The 15,112-nt window shown below is 34.5% G+C and overlaps 1 protein-coding gene across 3 annotated transcripts; it reads left to right on the forward strand.

Annotated features, from left to right (window-relative positions):
• Nucleotides 1-4,721: 4,721 nt before the first annotated feature.
• On the forward strand, nt 4,722-14,834 carry LOC139513837 (uncharacterized). Of its 3 annotated transcripts, XM_071302682.1 has the most exons (4): nt 4,722-4,748; nt 9,648-9,742; nt 10,614-10,717; nt 13,926-14,828. In XM_071302682.1, exons 3-4 carry the CDS (start codon nt 10,633-10,635, stop codon nt 14,693-14,695), a joined length of 855 nt encoding a protein of 284 aa, XP_071158783.1. In that variant the 5' UTR covers nt 4,722-4,748; nt 9,648-9,742; nt 10,614-10,632; the 3' UTR covers nt 14,696-14,828. The 3 variants fall into 3 exon arrangements, with proteins under 3 accessions (XP_071158783.1, XP_071158782.1, XP_071158784.1); XM_071302681.1 differs by lacking the exon at nt 4,722-4,748 and having other exon boundaries at nt 9,470-9,742; nt 13,926-14,834; XM_071302683.1 differs by lacking the exon at nt 4,722-4,748 and having other exon boundaries at nt 9,492-9,742; nt 13,962-14,834.
• The last annotated feature ends 278 nt before the right edge of the window (nt 14,835-15,112 follow it).

Here is a 15,112-nt window from a genome sequence, read left to right on the forward strand (position 1 = left end):
TCGATCAATCTAAGCTACCGACACTTAAAATCAGACACATCAGAACCATGGCACTAGAAACTTACAAAATTGTGACAAAATCCAGTCCTGGGTCCTTTCACAAATTTTAAAGATGAATTATATTATTTTAGATATAAACTCACAGTTGATTTACCACTACTAAGACCTACAAGGTATGACAAATAGAGCTTAAGCATTGAGGCATACACAGAGCCTTGTCAAATTTGGAACAGTTCAAACATTGTATTTCAACATGGTGTTCTTTAGAAAACTTCTTCTGTAGCTCATGTAGAAAATAGCTTTGCTGTCTCACAGCTGAAATCTTCTAGCCTCGGTCACGTGTTCTGTGTTCTGTGTTCGAACCCATGCATGCTACTGAGATATCGTGACCAAATCGCCTGCACTGTAACCGGTGCGTTAGACCACAGGACCATCTGGGCTTCATTAATATACATAATACATAATATACATAGGCGGATCCAGGGGGGCCCTGGGGGGCCCGCCCCCCCCCCTTTCGTGGGAAAAATTTGGTTGATTATATAGGGAATCATTGAAGCATGACTGGAGCCCCCCCCCCCCCCCCCCCCCCCCCTTAGGAAAAGTTCTGGATCCGCCACTGATATATAATCAAGGTGTTAGTTATACGTCCTTGATATAATGTCTAAAGTAGCAACAATCAACATTCAATCTAATTAAGCGTGGATCAGTTTGAGAAAATAAACTGATACAGTTACTGAATTAAAATTATATAGATGTCTAAGAATATAACTTAAACACACTAATTAATACATTAAATTAATAAACATCAACTTGTACGATTCGCTCGTGTATGTAACAATGTTTTAGATTTTAACGAGAGAAATTTATGTATTACTGAAAAATTATTACACCAGGGTTTTCGATATCACAAACTAGTCAAAACATTTACTAAATTTTATCATCGGTATAAGGACATCATTCGTAAATATAGCTCAACATGCAGACTTCTTATACGTGTAGGTATTTCACATCCAATTTTTTATGGAAATATTCTTTATAAAGCACAAAGGTGTCAGTATTCACCTCAAAAACTAACAAAACCTTTGAATAGACTTATTAAGAAGGGATATAGTTACGATACTGTTGTCAGGTCATTAAAGATTGCATATTTTGGCGTTAATATTGATTCACTTATAGGGTCTTTGCATCGGAACTAAACACATTTATTCAAAACCCAGTTGTTGACATGACACGGGTTATGTTCTTCTCATATATGTTATGATGGTATGATACTAAACCCCTAACGGGAAGGATTGTGCCTGATGTTCATATGATGAAATCATAATCTTTCAGTCAGTTTAATTGAAGTCTGGAGCTGGCATGTCAGTTAACTGCTAGTAGTCTGTTGTTATTTATGTATTATTGTCATTTTGTTTATTAGCTCACCTGGCCCAAAGGGCCAAGTGAGCTTTTCTCATCACTTGGCGTCCGGCATCCGTCGTCGTCGGCGTCCGTCGTCGTCGTCCTGCGTCCGGCGTTAACTTTTACAAAAATCTTCTCCTCTGAAACTACTAGGCCAAATTTAACCAAACTTGGCCACAATCATCATTGGGGTATCTAGTTTAAAAATTGTGTCCGGTGACCCCGCCAACTAACCAAGATGGCCGCCATGGCTATAAATAGAACATAGGGGTAAAATGCAGTTTTTGGCTTATAACTCAAAAACCAAAGCATTTAGGGCAAATCTGACATGGGGTAATATTGTTAATCAGGTAAAGATCTATCTGCCCTGAAATTTTCAGATGAATCTGACATTCCGTTGTTAGGTTGCTGCCCCTGAATTGGTAATTTTAAGGAAATTTTGTTGTTTTTGGTTATTATCTTGAATATTATTTTAGATAGAGATAAACTGTAAAAAGCAATAATGTTCAGCAAAGTAAGATCTACAAATAAGTCAACATGACCAAAATGATCAGTTGACCACTTTAGGAGTTATTGCCCTTTATAGTCAATTTTTAACCATTTTTCGTAAATCTTAGTAATCTTTTAGAAAAATCTTCTCCTCTGAAACTGCTGGGCCAAATTATTTGAAACTTGGCCACAATCATCATTGGGGTATCTAGTTTAAAAATTGTGTCCGGTGACCCCGCCAACTGACCAAGATGACCGCCATGGCTATAAATAGAACATAGGGGTAAAATGCAGTTTTTGGCTTATAACTCAAAAACCAAAGCATTTAGAGCAAATCTGACATGGATAAAATTGTTCATCAGGCTAAGATCAATCTGCCCTGAAATTTTCAGATGAATTGGACAACCTGTTTTTGGGTTGCGGCCCCTGAATTGGTAATTTTAAGGAAATTTTGCTGTTTTTGGTTATTATATTGAATATTATTATAGATATAGGTAAACTGTAAACAGCAATAATGTTCAGCAAGGTCAGATTTACAAATAAGTCAATATGACCAAAATGGTCAGTTGACCTCTTTAGGAGTTATTGCCCTTTAAAGTCAATTTTTAACCATTTTTCGTAAATTTTATATATCTTTTACTAAAATCTTCTTCTCTGAAACTGCTGTGCCAAATTGATCCAAACTTGGCCACAATCATCTTTGGGGTTTCTTGTTTAAAAAATGTGTCCGGTGACCTGGCCATCAAACCAAGATGGCCGCCACAGCTAAAAATAGAACATAGGGGTAAAATGCAGTTTTTGGCTTATAACTCAAAAACCAAATAATTTAGAGAAAATCTGACATGATGTAAAATTGTTAATCAGGTCAAGATCTATCTGCCCTGAAATTTTCAGATGAATTGGACAACCTGTTTTTGGGTTGCGGCCCCTGAATTGGTAATTTTAAGGAAATTTTGCTGTTTTTGGTTATTATATTGAATATTATTATAGATATAGGTAAACTGAAAACAGTAATAATGTTCAGCAAAGTAAGATCTACAAATAAGTCAACATGAACGAAATGGTCAATTGACCCCTGTAGGAGTTATTGACCTTTGTAGTCAATTTTCAATCTGCTTCCTTTGTTTAATATTCACATAGACCAAGGTGAGCGACACAGGCTCTTTAGAGCCTCTAGTTTTCTTTGGTTACATCTTCTGACATCAGACTCGGACTTCTCTTGAACTGAATTTTAATGTGCGTATTGTTATGCGTTTACTTTTCTACATTGGCCAGAGGTATAGGGGGAGGGTTGAGATCTCACAAACATGTTTAACCCCGCCGCATTTTTGCGCCTGTACCAAGTCAGGAGCCTCTGGCCTTTGTTAGTCTTGTATTATTTTAATTTTAGTTTCTTGTGTACAATTTGGAAATTAGTATGGCGTTCATTATCACTGAACTAGTATATATTTGTTTAGGGGCCAGTTGAAGACGCCTCCAGGTGCGGGAATTTCTCGCTACATTAAGACCTGTTGGTGACCTTCTGCTGTTGTTTTTTTCTATGGTCGGGTTGTTGTCTCTTTGGCACATTCCCCATTTTCATTCTCAATTTTATTAAAAAGTTCTATTAGATTTTAAATAGAAATACGCAATATTTCGCTAAACAAATTAGCTTCACCTGCCGGCGTGTGCATCTCTCAGAGCCTCTCTCTCAATGTGAAATCGGATTCATGACAAAAAAATATTTTTGTAGCTTAATCTATACAAGATTTGAGGAAAAGTGTAACATATTGATTGATGTTGCATAAAATATGTTTGTAGCTACAACTACATAAAGTTGAAATAAAAGTTTAACATATTTATAGATGTTCGATTAATTGTATGAACTTCTATAAATAAATTTGTATAATTTCAAGATAATTATGGTTTTGATTTGCTTTTAAATCTTTTTTCGTCTCTCTCATTGAGTCCATCAGGTTCAAGAGTTCGTAACTGGTGCATCCAAAATCTCTCTCTCTCTTTTGTCTTCCTTTTGTATCCCAATTTTGATTTTTCTCAATGATTTGAAATGTGACGTTTTCAAAATCATGTTCTGCTCTTAAAAGGTGTCTTGTAATTGGTCAGTTTCTTTCTTTTGTATAAATTGACCGATGGTTACTTAGTCGGATGTTAAATGGTGTTTCTGTTTCACCAACATATTGTAATTTGCAAGTTCCACACGTTAGAACATAAATGCAATTTTGCGTTTTGCAATTTGATGTTATTGTATTTTTTCTTTGTGACTGTGCTGACGAATAGGGTTTCGATGTTGGCAACTTTGCAGCACTTACAATTGCCCCTTCCGCATGGTTTATAACCTCCGATTGTTGATATCTCCTGTTTAGATACTTTGGATGTTACTAGAATATCTTTGAGGTTTTTGGGTCTGAGGTATGCCATGACGGGAGGTGATGGAAAATCTCTTTTAAGGAAGGATCATTCTCAATAAGACGCCAGTGTTTGTGGACAATGGATGAAAGATTTGTCAGGTCAGGATGAAAGCTAACAACAAATGGGATTGTATTTGTCTGGGCCGTCTTTTCTTTGTATTCAAGTAGGTTTGTTCGGTCTTTTTCTTTTGCTTTACCAAAAGCTTCTGAAATATTTTTGTTCTTATAACCTCATAATGCATAATATATATATATATATAGATATATAATTATATGTCTCTGGTTATTCCATGCAGAAACATTAAAAGTACCATAAGCAAATCAATATTAAATGAATATAAAGGACTTAAAAACACGTAAGCACATTAAGCAGAGTACTGTAAGCACTAAAAATTAAAGCATTATTTTTTTCAGTTGCAGGCAGTGCATTGGCATGAGCTACCATTCCAGGTAACTATAAGTTTAGAAAAGTGGTTAAAATTGTTTTTATCTCTGAAATCTGGGGTAGTTCATTCCATTATGTTGCAGTTGTGTATCTATTGTGTAAATATATGTAATTGTATGTGGCGAGACTTTAATAATATTGAATATGAATATTGAATATCTAGAAGAATTGATGCCACATACTAGTAGCTGGGTGTTCTCACCTGGGCCTGGGGCTGTTCAAATGGATTTTTTTTTAAATATCAAGTTGATTTTGATTTTTTTTATATTAATTTCAAATCATCAACATAAGATGGGCTCTTTTTGTGTATAATTTTAAAAGTTTCTGTAGCTATTGTTCATAATATTCTGACTTTAATATAGATGGGAGTTTTGACTTGTGTAAAAGATCTTCATATGAGCTGTCATAATCTACTTAAACAAATCTGAAGGCTCTCTCTTGGATTTTTTTTCAATCTTAATTGTGTTTTTTTTTTTCAATACAAATATGCCAGGTGACTGGGCATTAATTTAGATGAGACAAAAAAAACCAGAATAATAAATTGTTAGACAACCAAGTCTATTCAAATATCTACCAATACGTTTAAGAACATAAAGTTGACGAGAGGCCTTCTTAAAATCTCCAATATCTGTTTATCAAAATTTTATCTGTAGTCTAGTGTGACTACCTGTAGCTTGACATCATTTTCCAGTGGCGTAGCTAACTCATTTTTACGTGTGCGCCTGAACCTCGAGCTCATCCGATAAAACAATTCATCATGTAGTCCGTTCTTTTAGAACTTGCTGGGTCATGGAACGAGCTCACCCGATAAAACATATCTTCATGTAGTCCGGCCTTTTAGAACTTGCTGGGCCATGGAACGAGCTCACCAGATAAAACATATCTTCATGTAGTCCGACCTTTTAGAACTTGCTGGGCCATGGAACGGGCTCACCCGATAAAACATATCTTCATGTAGTCCGACCTTTTAGAACTTGCTGGGCCATGGAACGAGCTCACCCGATAAAACATATCTTCATGTAGTCCGACCTTTTAGAACTTGCTGGGCCATGGAACGAGCTCACCCGATAAAACATATCTTCATGTAGTCCGGCCTTTTAGAACTTGCTGGGTCATGGAACGAGCTCACCAGATAAAACATATCTTCATGTAGTCCAACCTTTTAGAACTTGCTGGGCCATGGAACGAGCTCACTCGATAAAACATATCTTCATGTAGTCCGGCCTTTTAGAACTTGCTGGGCCATGGAACGAGCTCACCAGATAAAACATATCTTCATGTAGTCCGACCTTTTAGAACTTGCTGGGCCATGGAACGGGCTCACCCGATAAAACATACCTTCATGTAGTCCGACCTTTTAGAACTTGCTGGGCCATGGAACGAGCTCACCCGATAAAACATATCTTCATGTAGTCCGGCCTTTTAGAACTTGCTGGGCCATGGAACGAGCTCACTCGATAAAACATATCTTCATGTAGTCCGACCTTTTAGAACTTGCTGGGCCATGGAACGGGCTCACCCGATAAAACATATCTTCATGTAGTCCGGCCTTTTAGAACTTGCTGGGCCATGGAACGAGCTCACCCGATAAAACATATCTTCATGTAGTCCGACCTTTTAGAACTTGCTGGGTCATGGAACGAGCTCACCCGATAAAACATATCTTCATGTAGTCCGGCCTTTTAGAACTTGCTGGGCCATGGAACGAGCTCACCAGATAAAACATATCTTCATGTAGTCCGACCTTTTAGAACTTGCTGGGCCATGGAACGAGCTCACCCGATAAAACATACCTTCATGTAGTCCGGCCTTTTAGAACTTGCTGGGCCATGGAACGAGCTCACCCGATAAAACATATCTTTATGTAGTCCGGCAAAAACATAGAATGAGTTTCTCATTTTCCTTTTCATTATTTGTTTCCAGTAACTCCGGCTTTAGTACTGGCTTTACAGTTCGAAATTATTTTTAAAATACCAGTTTAAATTACAGGGCTTCATTCATTCGGGATGGATGTATAAGTACGTAGCCACTTTCAATTATTTTACCTCATTAGATCAAACTTATTTTTCTAATTATTATTAGACAGCTATTCGTTTTGGAGGCTTACAGCGGATTCCATTGAGAGTGTAGCCAAAGGTAATATCTTTGGTTAGCTTGCTTGTTAGCTGAACTGTGAAGTCATTATTAGGTGAGGTATTACTACCCTCCTTTTAAAGTAGCATAGTCCAACATACAGATAGATTGGTTTTCTGTAGGACTAGTCTATTTATAAAGTAGGTTAGTTTACCTAACATAACAATGACTTCACGGTTCAGCAAACAAGCAAGCTAACCTAAGATATTACCTTTGGCTACACACTCAATGGAATCCGCTGTAAATATGTAGTTTCTGTTGCAATTGCCCTACCGTTGTCAAATTTGAAATATACAAACTTGGATCGGTTAGGACATTTTTGATTTTTTTGTTTGAGGACTGCCCTCAATGCAGTTATAACATCTAAACTGTCACAACCTTTGGAAATTTAGAATTGTGCCAGTTCACATCGAAAATAACTATTTTCATTTGGCATATCTTTGTAATCTTTGCGCCTTGTTTGGAAATTTTAAAACTGTATCAGCGTCTGTGGTGTTCGCTTAAATTGTATAAATTTCGAGATTTAGAAAAAGTTGCTCAGTTTGAATATTTTGACATGATTCATTTGACATGGTGCTATTATTGAAGAAGGATATCAGTTATCCGAAATATCTAATATTGACAAAGCCATTTTCGTGCCCATACTAGTATACCGTCTATCTCGAGATAGTGTTTTTCATTGAAAGAAAAGTTGCAATTCTCCAGTACTAGTACTAGTACTGGAGAATAACAACTTTTCTTTCAGTACTAGTACTGGAGAATAAACAACTTTTCTTTCAATGAAAAACACTATCTCCAGATAGACGGTACTAGTATGGGCACGAAAATGGCCATGTCATATGCCAACATATTTATGGGCCAAATTGAAAAACGCCTATTGGCTAGTGCTCCATATCAGCCCTTATCATGGTACCGATTCATTGACGATATCGATTTCAAATGGACAGATTCACAAGAACACCTTAATGAATTTCTAGAACACTGTAACTCTTTCCACCATTCAATAAAATTTACATATGAATCATCTATGGAGAAAATAAACTGTCTCGATACTACGAGTTACATCAAGAACGGAACCATTATAACGGACCTTCATACCAAACAAACGTACAAACATCAATTCCTTCCTCCTAAAAGTTGCCATCCTGAACACTGCTCCCGTGGTTTCCCATTCAGCCAGGCATTGCGAATCAAGAGAATATGCTCTACTGAAAATACGAAAAATGCTAGACTTGGACAACTTCGTAAGCATCTAGTTGTTCGGTGATACAATAATAACATCATTGATAGCGCTTTCGAAAGAGCAAACAGAACTAGTCGCCAAGAACTTCTTGAGTACAACGATAAGAATAAAGCAGCTAACAGAACACCCCTTGTACTCACTTACCATCCTGATTTTAAAAATGTGTCATCCATTGTTCAGACGCATTGTAAAATTATGGAAAATGACTTAAATCTAAAAAAAAAAAAAAAAAAAGAAGCATTTTCATCACCACCAGTCATGGCCTTCAGAAGACCTAAAACATTCGTGACAAATTAGTGACATCTGTATTAGCAAAGCAGCCTACTCCATCGCCCAGTTGCTACAAACAATGTGGTCGAAGGAATCATGTTTGTGTTGTAAAGCTGCCAATATACAAGCAGTTCTTTCATCAGCTCCGTTACTAAACAAAATTATACCATCTACTCTAACTCCAACTGTAAAACGGAGAACTCAATTTATATATTAACATGTGACACTTGTGGCATTCAGTATGTGGGTGAAACAACGGACAAATTTAATATTAGGCTAAATAACCATCGTTCATCGTATACAAAACCAACAAAAACTGTCCTCTCACAAGACTTCTTCGTTCAACGAAACATCCTTTTGATAATGTTACTTTCCAAATTATAGAAGTCAACACCGAGTGGGACACCAAGGCGAGAAGGAGAAGAGAAAACTTTTGGATTCACCAACTCCACACTTTAGAACCAGATGGTCTTAACGAAAAAGACGAGAAAAGATACAGGAAAGATAAAGAATAATTTAAAACAAAGCATCGTCCTTTTTATCCCGTACTATTGGCCAATGGACGTTGCTAACTTCAACTACCAATTATGTATTTTCAAGGCAGCTAAATCCAAGTGCAACATATACATTGAGCTGCAAAATTTTCTTATTTTCAAGGCAGCTAAATTCAAATGCAACATAGACATTAGGCTGCAAAATTGTCTTATTTTCAAAGCAGGTAAGTGCAACATATACATTGAGCTGCAACAGTTTCTTATCATCTACATCCGATTTCACCTGGATAGATGCACGCTTGATAAAGCTAGTTGATCTAGCGAAATATTGCGTTTATTTTCATCATTTTGTAAATATTTTAAACCTTCTTATATTTACATACTAAATCGTAAAATAGTGTGTTAAAATTACATTGTTGGGCAATCTATAATTTTATTTGTGTAATTGAATTAATCTCTGTAAAGTTACTACGGATTAATCCACACTCCCATAGATTTATATGTCATGTGCTGCTATTTTAGGCATTATATTGTATCAAAGTGTATTACATCGCCCATAAAAATAAACTAAATGTTTACTATCTGTGCATGTACAGGTAGGTTGAAGATATAGAACTATATTTAAGAATATTGGACGGAATATTTACATTATAAAGATACCATTATATTTACAATTATTATACAATCATCATATGAAGGAACTGCATGAACACAGCATGCCACATATTCTCTGTGGGTGTTTATATCTATTTTGTATATCACAGTGACCTTTCGACTGCTACGATAACACTATGCATCCTTGGGTAGATATACAGGTCAGATATACATGGACGCAGACAGCCACAAATCTAATACTTAGGTAAGGAATTATTTAATGCAATGTATAAAATTATGTATACTCTGTTTCAATGATAGTTTTTATCCTTGCTCTATCACGCCTAGATTAAACTGTATGTTATATTTCTCTTGTTACGGATAAATGTTTTCAAGCTATAAGGTAACCCCGGATATAGAAGGTCAATAGAGAAATGTTTGGTATCTACCCGTACAAAAGTTTAACCAAACACATAAATTGGGATGTGCATTTAAAAAGGCGACAATCTATACACTTTCTTCACAACACACTTTGATTGGTCAGAGAAAACCACAAAAAAGAAACTGTCTTATTTATATAGAGACTCATGTTATACCTTAATTGGCATTTTACGGACTAGAAAAACGTTCATTTAATACAAAAATAAAAGGCTTAGGGGAAACAAGGAGGGTCTTCTTTTATTTGGAACTGCATAGTCTGTATGCAACTATAAAAGACCCCGGTATAAAAATGCGTAACATATTCAAACGGGATAACTATTAAAGGCTTTATTTATAAAATAACCAATTTGCGACAAAAACTAATATATATGAAAGACATGCGTACTGTATGATCTTGTCCACAGTTAGAATCCTGTAACTCAGCTGTTATAGTTTGTTGCTGTATATCAGATTTTTTTTTCGTTTATTGTTATTTGCTTGCTATGTAGTTTGAGTTTTCTCATTGTTAAAGGTAGCACGGTAACCTATAGCTGCTACTATCTTCGTCATTTTGGTAATATTGTAATATTGGCAATCATCATAAGACAGCATTTATGTTAGTTTACTTATATTTTACAACAAAAGAAACCTCCATAATCTTACGATAAAGATAAGTACGATGCATAAACATTAATAATATATGTTCTGTTTTACAGAATTTAAAACAGAATTATCATGGCTCAACAATTGGTTAGGGACGAAACGACCTGTATTGAAGTATTAGCTTATGGTGTACCATTTAACTATGACGATCGGTCAGGTAAGAACAATGTATACAGAACAGAGGCGGATTTAGGGGGGGGGGGGGCAGGGGGCCCGGGCCCCCCCCCTTTTTGAGGAAAAATTTGGTTGCTTATATAGGGAATCACTGAAGCGTGACTGGAGCGGGCCCCCTCTTAGGTCAGTCAGTGGGCCCCCACTTATGAAAATTTCTGGATCCGCAACTGCAGAATTATGGTATACCATTTATCTGTGACCAGAAGGTAGGTATTTGAACACACTAAAGCTAGCTTATGTAACAATGTAACACTTTTGATCATATACATATATTTATCAATGCCTTATATTTATCCATATGAGTTGAAAGCAAAGCTAAACTTATCTTGTGTTTGTGTAAGATTGAGTATTCTAAAGTTGATTTTTGATAGGATTATAGGTGAAGCAAATATAGGAAACAGTAGTTTACCAGTGTTCAAAAGTCATAAATCGATTGAGAGAAAACAAAACTGCGGTACATCAACTAGAAGTAGAATACAAACGATTGGGTATCATCACTTTCTGTGTTGATTTAGATAGAATGTTAAATCTAAATTATGCTCCTCGAATACAAGAAATATAAAAAAATATTACAAAAATGGTCAAAACAGTCACTTACCCCGTTTGGTAAAATAACAATTATTTTTAGTCATTAATTATATCAAAATTTAATCATCTGTACCTGTCCATCCCAGGTCCAGATGATAATATGATAAGTCAACTTAATAGTAAAATTTATTCATTCATTTGGGATGATAAGCCTGTCAAAATAAAGCGGGATCTTCTATGTCAGGAATACTTCCGAGGGGGCCTAAAAATTATTAATTTGAGAAATTTTATACAAGGGTTAAAACTTACTTGGGTTAGAAGATTGTTTAAGTCAAAATCGAAATGGATTCAATTATTTACCTCCACACAAAATATAAATTTTACAGAGTTGGCTTATTTTGGAATTATTAAAAAATCAAAAAACAAATTTCGGGATGAAGTTTTTCATGCCTGGAAAACTATGTCAAAACTCAGACATCCATTTTATTTTGAGGAAGTCATTTCTACATCTATATGGCATAACGAACATATTAAAATTGATAATGTCAGCGTTTACTATAAAAATTGGGCACATCATGGGGTATGGACTGTAAATGACCTGTTAGATGAACATGGGAGATATATTAACGTATGATAATTTTGAAATTATGTATTATGTATAATTTCAAACCCATGTTTCTTAGTTTTATGGATTTACATTAGCACTAAAAAAAAGTGGCTACAAGACATTGGAATCAACTCTGAAAGAAAAAAAAACATCAGGCTATTATACCATTTAACATTAAGAAAGAGCCTGAAACTATAGAACATTTACTTTGGGGTTGTCATATTGTAGCCGACATTTGGCACAATCTAAATTCATGGATTTTCGATAAGGTTCTTATCGAAATTCAACTTAATTTGAAAATTGTCATTTTTGGCCTCTATGAAAATTATAAACCCGAATTTCATGAAGAATTATAAAGTTATATTACTGACGAAGTTCTTTATTTACAGATGTAAGATGCAAGATATAAAACCTAATATAAGAGGTCTTCAAAATTATATAAAAGAAAACTTGATTTTAGAGAAACATATTTCTTCAAAATACTTAAGTGTGGAAGAACACAACTTGTACTGGAACCCCTGGGCTAAGGTTATTCATTAAATTGATACATGTATGTATATGAGCATTTGAAATTATTTGCACACTGTTATACCATACCATATGTATGCTCATATATTTCTCGCACTATTATTACCCTGTCTGAATTGGGTAGATATCCTCTTTATATAAATTTGCTAACACATATGTTTATGTATTGGCATAGACTAGAGAATTCTCCATCTGATTTATTGAAAAATGCTTATGCTGAGTTAAAAATGATAGAAAGTAAAGGTCAAACCAGTTCCAATAATTCATGGCTCTCTAATATCATTTTCTACAGTGAAAAATTGGGTATTGACCTAAATATATGTAAAAATCTAGGAAAAAATAAATTTAAAAACTTATTGAAAAAACAGCTCAAATTAAATTTTCAAAATGATTGGGAGAAAATGCGAGATTTTTATTTACAGAATCAAGGCAAATTGGACACTTATTTTTCATTCAAAAAGTCATTTGACTATGAAAATTATTTAGATTTAAAGCACCCACAAAAACATTTGTTAACAAAATACAGACTTAGCAATCACTGTTTAAGAATAGAAACTGGCAGACATGAACGAATTACCAATGTATGTGGTAAATATGAAATATTACCTCGACATGAGAGGATATGTTTATATTGTAATACAAATTGTATTGAAAATGAAATGCACTTTCTTCTGGAATGCCCTATTTACAATAACCTCAGAAGAGATATCACTGATTATATAAAAAAAAAATACCCCAGTTTAGATAGTTTAAATATAAATGATCTTTTTTCATGGATCATAATTAATGAAGATAGCAGATTTTTATCTATTTTATATGCATACCTGGATAAAGGCCTGCAACTAAGAAAATCAGAAAATTAGTTCGATACTCTAAAATATATCAAAATTATCTCCCCTTGACCACTGATCCTTTCTTCATGCATTTGAATTTCAATTATTATTTTATGTTTCTTTAATCACTCTGTAATGTTTATGTCATGTTGTAATTAATGTTATGCTCTTAATGGGCCCTTTAATTTGGAAAATAAAAATATTGTATTGTATTGTATTGTATTGTATATTACTATATGAATGAAAATGTTATTACTATACTTAATCCATAGATTTCTAAGTGTTAGTTCATAGAATGCTTATTATGCTTATTTATTTCATTTGCTTGCTTATTGTGCCACAAGATAAATATATGTTGATACTTATAAATTCATGAAGAAAAAAAAAAGTAAAAAAAAAAAAAAGAATACAAACGAACAACAGGAACACTGAAATACAACAAAAACAAACCGCCTACATACATAGAAACGAACTTATTGATATAACAACTGCCATATTCCTGACTTGGTACGGACATTTTAGAAAAAGGATAACACTCTTTATCATCGAAATTTATCTTATTTATAAAGAGGTCAAAAAATAATTTCTGATATCAAAGCCAATTCAAAAATCTTCATTAGGATCTTGAAAATTCATTGCTTTATATGTAGAAGATAAATAAAGAATTGCAAAATCAAAATTTGTCTGAATTGTAGGTAATTGGACTCCATGGAATTTATCAATTTTTTTAGACGGTGCTGAGTTGCAGGCTGCGGAGACCATGGTATTTATGGATGGCAAAAAATGGAGTAATGAAAACAAGATACTTGTGAGATTAAGACAAGTTATGGTTATGAATCCAGAAGTTTTCAAATATAATCATATGACAAGAGCAAAGTTGCAGATTACACAGACTTTAGAGAAAGTTGGCACCACGTCACTCATATTTAGAACAAAATTAAAAGACGTCAACACAGAAACTATTTTGGTAGATAGGTACATGATGGTAGTGGGAATGAATGCCTCGTCACGCAGACCTGAAAAGCATGCAGATTGGTTTATTCAGAAATATTCTGGCTTAAAAGATACTGAAGTACCATTAATGACCAAATCTGAGATACCAACACCCCCTTTTAACTGTTTTACACAGACACTTGTTGTCCGGTACAGTGATCTTGACTATAATTATCATACAAATCAGTCAGTGTATATCAAAATTTGCCATGATTGCGCAGCTGCAGCATGTAATTCAAAAAAGCTCTTGCCCTTTGAAGGCGACATTAGTCTGTATCCGATCCTGTTTATCGATGTACGTTACCTAGGGGAAACACTTGCCGAAGATAAACTATCTATTAATGTATGGCAGGATGATGCCGACCTAGCCACCTTAAAATTTGTCATTTACAAGGATGAAAGGAAGGTTAACTACACAGTCATGAAACTCGACCTGCAGAAATCAAACAGTAATAGCCAATCAAAACTATAAAACGGCAACTACATGTCGTCTAGAGAACAAGGGCTTTGAATTGACAATTAATTTTGAAAATCTTGACAGATTGCTTGAGAGAAATCATGTTTGTATACATTGACAACTAGCCTTTTGTGCCAGCTTATTTGGCATTAATGTAAGTCTTCTTTGTGATTTTTTTTAAATGAAATACCGTTGATGTTTAATATAACTTTATAGATAAGATAAGATAAGATAAGATAACTTTATTAGCACTAACACATTGACAATAAATGGTTATGGCAACAAATTAAAGACTAACTACAATAATATATATACAATGAAGGAGTGATATGATGTACACTATAGTAATTCCTATTACCAGTATAATGATTTTGAACAAGGATACGTGATTCACAAGATACTTGAAAGGGTTGTATATTGTGTAAGACATTA

The sequence above is a fragment of the Mytilus edulis genome, chromosome 2 (assembly GCF_963676685.1).
Source record: "Mytilus edulis chromosome 2, xbMytEdul2.2, whole genome shotgun sequence".
Classification (NCBI taxonomy): Eukaryota; Metazoa; Mollusca; class Bivalvia; order Mytilida; family Mytilidae; genus Mytilus; species Mytilus edulis.